Source organism: Zea mays, chromosome 1 (assembly GCF_902167145.1).
Source record: "Zea mays cultivar B73 chromosome 1, Zm-B73-REFERENCE-NAM-5.0, whole genome shotgun sequence".
Lineage (NCBI taxonomy): Eukaryota > Viridiplantae > Streptophyta > Magnoliopsida > Poales > Poaceae > Zea > Zea mays.
In genome coordinates, this window is record NC_050096.1 from 284296372 (window position 1) to 284300853 (window position 4482).

General features: G+C 42.4%; 1 protein-coding gene across 1 annotated transcript; it reads right to left on the reverse strand.

Moving 5' to 3' along the window:
* Window positions 1-3012: 3012 nt before the first annotated feature.
* Window positions 3013-4041, reverse strand: LOC103644019 (uncharacterized 33.9 kDa protein in glnA 5'region). The gene is made up of 5 exons (XM_020546946.1): window positions 3937-4041; window positions 3683-3832; window positions 3510-3587; window positions 3224-3445; window positions 3013-3155 (listed from the first exon to the last, which is right to left on the reverse strand). Exons 3-5 carry the CDS (start codon window positions 3585-3587, stop codon window positions 3048-3050), a joined length of 408 nt encoding a protein of 135 aa, XP_020402535.1. The 5' UTR covers window positions 3683-3832; window positions 3937-4041; the 3' UTR covers window positions 3013-3047.
* Between the last annotated feature and the right edge of the window lie 441 nt (window positions 4042-4482).

Here is a 4482-nt window from a genome sequence, read left to right on the forward strand (position 1 = left end):
TGCTCTGAACCTGCAATTTCCAAATGTTAACTAAAACTTAATAGCCAGGATTGAAATCACCAAGAAGCAAAACACAACAACATTACATAAACCCTAGCAAAAAGCATCTTCTATATATGTGCACAAGAGGAATCCCTCTGATGGCAAAATATAGCTTAGGCAAAATACAACTTAGGTAAGGGTAGTTTCTCTTTTTCAATGACCATTTCAGTACGTAACCAATGTTTTATTTTCAAAATATATTCAGAATATCAAAAATAGACCATAGATGTGCAAAAAAGATATTCTTGTGTACCTATATCTGATTGGTTGAATGCTTGATTTGATTGAATAATACTACTTTTTTATGGTAGGCGTTTCAGAAATGAGCTTACTCAAGCTATATTAAAAGTGACCATAACATTAGGTAAGACATGATTTTGACTGTGAGCAGGTAGGGGTGCTGCTTCTAATAGTTGTCATCAAGCAAATTTTGATTTGGCTCCACAACATAGGTGCATAATGATTCTTTGTGCAAATATGAACCGTAAAACACAAACAACAAAAATCAGATATAAACAAATTGGGTCAAAAAAACAGTGCCAACTACTCCATTATGTTTTATTTGTTGACATTTTTATGGTCTTCTAGGTGGACTATCAATATTTATATAATAAGGGTATACTATAATCATAATTTATCTAGAGTCAATTGGCTGAAGGTAGACCTATAATAACACTGCAATCAAAGGGATAACACTGGGTATGAAATCATAATACGAGGACAATGCATACGTCTACGACGGTTACTGGAAGGAAAAGATCCCAAACATTTGTAATATATGCAGGTTATGCAGAGTAACATACAATAATTTATTGGAAAATAATTCTAAAACAACAAACATGCCATTGCCTGCTAGGACTACCAAATGGGACTTACATTTACTTCAAATTGTTAGGCCTCAAGTTTGTTGGAGCTGTAAACAGAACAAGGGGAGGGAAGCTACATATATTACAAATGTTTGTCAGAAACGAGGAAACAACCAAACAGTAGTGGAGCTGATTGAATCCATTTACCTCTGCTTCTAAAGGCTTCCCAGTTGCTTCCCAATGTAATCACAGAACCTTAGATCATATCATAGCAAGAAGCATGGTTCAGCTCAACTATGAGGCCATCCATCTACATTCCAAATTGCAATCAATGACAGGAAACAGAACACAAGAAGACCAGCAACCAGGAAAGATCTTGGGCCAAAAAGGCACAAGTGCAATTGTAAGGAAGGGAAAATAGCGCAGCATCCATGAACTAAACCCAATCAGATATTCATATGAGATGGAATTGAGCGGGGGCGACGACCGAATTAAAGTTACAAGGCAAAAACTAAAGGGAGGAGGAAGAGCGGTTGCACCTGTAGTAGCGAGTTGTGGCCGAGGGATAGCTTCTCCTTGACGTGCTGCATGCGGAGGTCACCGCTACAGGTAGGGGTGGAAACGAGCCGAGCCGAGCTCGGCTCGGCTCGGCTCGCTGCGGCTCGCTCATGTAACGAGCCGAGCTCGGCTCGGCTCGCCTATCTCACGAGCTCGAAAAAGCGGCTCGGCTCGGCTCGCTCCTGGCTCGCGAGCCGGCTCGCCGAGCCAACGAGCCTAGGCATAAAATTAAATCTGCTCTCTAAATTATAATATAAAATCTTAAAAATATTTTAAATAACATATTTTAAATTAGTAAAATAGATATATCACTAATATAATATATAAAATAGATTATTTTTGTATAGTACTCTCAAATAACATAAATTAATTATCTACTCGGTATTAATATTATATGCTAATTAAGATTTTATATAACAAATTGTTGTTGGGTCGAGCCACGAGCCAGCTCGCGAGCTGTACCGAGCCGAGCCGAGCTGGCTCGCTCTTTTCACGAGCCAGAAAAACAGGCTCGGCTCGGGCTCGTTCGGAGCGTCGAGTCGGTCCGAGTCGAGCCGAGCTACTACGAGCCCGAGCCAGCTCGTCGAGCTCGAGCTTTTTTTCCAGCCCTAGCTACAGGCAGTGCACTTTTTTCAGCTAAGGAAGATTGGGCACACAATTTCACATATATGACATATCATCAAATTTGGAACTGTCATGGATGACACGAATTTATAAGCACCCCCTAGTTCTTTGGGTATTCTCTTGCACCAAATATGGTTGACCCAACTCTTACATTTGTGCTTCCCATTTCAATCTGCAGGCACATAGAAAACAATGTATGTCTATATTAACGTAGCTATCAGCCTACCATGCCTCTTCAACACTCATATATCACAGTATTTCCCTTACTGTTTGTTCAAAGTCAGATGACATGTCCACAAATAGTTCGAGCTGCTCTTCCGGTATTCCAAGCTCCTTGCACACATCTTCCCGACAGTTGGCTAGTGCCTATGAATTTAACATACATAATACACGTTAGTGCACATATACATGCCATATTGCCACTTCGATAGAACTTCTATAACCCAGAGTTATACATTACCTTGAAATTCTTCGGAGTTGAGGAGTAATCAAGCATCCCAATTATCATCAAACCAGACAACACAAGGTTAGGGTTGTTCAATCTGACATGCTTTGCTAGTTCGACACATCCTGAGGGATCTACTCCAATTTTCGCTGCAGTTAAAAAAATAGTATTCAGAAGTATGTTATGAGAAACATATAATGCACGTGACTGATCACCAAGAACAGTTAGCATCATTGTGTCAGAAAATCTGCAGCATCAGAGAAACCAAAATGGGGACTAACTGAATGGCCTACAAGCATGTGTGGAAGTAGTTTAAATTATCCATTAAAAATAGGAATGGTCCTGTTGCAACAACGAAGACACATTATTGATCATTATTTTATAATTATTTTATCACCATGGCAAAAATAGATATGGCATATGCTATGAGTTAGAGACATACCTTTTGTTATTGTCATCTCAATCTAGTCGGCTTAAATAAGTTGATCCATAAGCTAGATTATATAATCCTGTAAGGAAATAAACAGGGCCTTACAATGTCATGCTTGTGTTTATGTACACGTGCTAGCTAGTTATCTAAGGCTAGATTTCACCTGCACAATATCATGACGAGGAACCCTCGGAAGTGGTTCAACTTTGTATCCCTTGGCTGACATGACTTCCGCAATGAGCAAACCTCCCTGTGGATCATATTATATCATCAAGTGCATGCATTGTATCTCCACCCATTTGCAGTTAGCAAACCTACTTTTACTGCTTCTCCAACCATTTGCGGACCAAGAAACAGGCCTTGAAACAGCGCACGCATAACATGGCCAGGTGTTGACCCAAATTCCACCCCAAGGCCAGGTGCAGATAGACGGGCTGCAGCTGCTTCGACTAAATGCTCCTTCCCAGCAACATAACCACCACAAGGCGCAATAGTTCCACCTGGATTCTTTATCAAACTTCCAGCAATCAAGTCTGCTCCCTGCCATGAAACACGAGATGAAAAAGGAATCGTCTTCAGGAGGAAGTGAAAATCATGGACATACCACCATTGCAGGTTCCGATATCTCAACAAATTCACCATAGCAATTATCAACCATCACCATGCAGTTTGGATTTTGCATCTGCAATGATATCAAAACCAGAAAAAAATTGTCACCACAGAGAAAAGCTACTATAGATACAGAAGGTTGATGGTCACAAAACACAACAATCTTGCCTTGATCAAACCTATAGCTTTGTGAATATCTGCTACACTTAAGCTCTTGCGCCACGAATATCCACACGATCTCTGTATGAAGGCACACCCAGTTTCCGGCCTGATGGAGCAAGCAAGAGCATCCCAATCAAGGCCACCATCTGCTACAAGCTATAACTTTAGTCTCATCAGTAACCATCCACACTTCCACAGGCTACAGCACATGGCGACACACAGTAGGCACTACAGGGTAGTGAAGAGAGAAATTGACGCACCGGAACTTCTCGGTACGTCACTCCGAAATCCTTGAGTGACCCTACATTGGCCGACCCCCTGATCCCAATCACCTCCTCCAAAGTGTCGTACGGGGGCCCAGCGACTGCCAGGAGCTGCAGGAATCCAACATTAATCAGTCTCAACTCTCAAATGTCACTGCCAAGAATAGTTCATTCAGTTCATCCTATCCCTACCTCATGCCCAGGCCTCAGAAGCGCAAACAACGCACAGGCAATGGCGTGGGTACCGGAGAAGAACTGGCAGCAGTGGAGCAATTAGTTGATTGATTCATCAAAGAGGAGAGGAGCTCGGTTACACAGTACTGTAACCATAAAAAACGAGATTGTGTTGTGTGCGGAGGTGGGACCTGCGGGCGCACAATGGCAGCCTCCGCGCCAACAATGTCGGCGAAGACGGAGTCCAACGCTTCCCGGCCGCCACCGTCGTCGTGGTCGTACCCCGTGGACCCACCGAAATGCTGAAACAAACACACGCCACAAACGTGACTCTGTGTTCACCTGCGGTGTGAGCTCAGATGCCAAGCA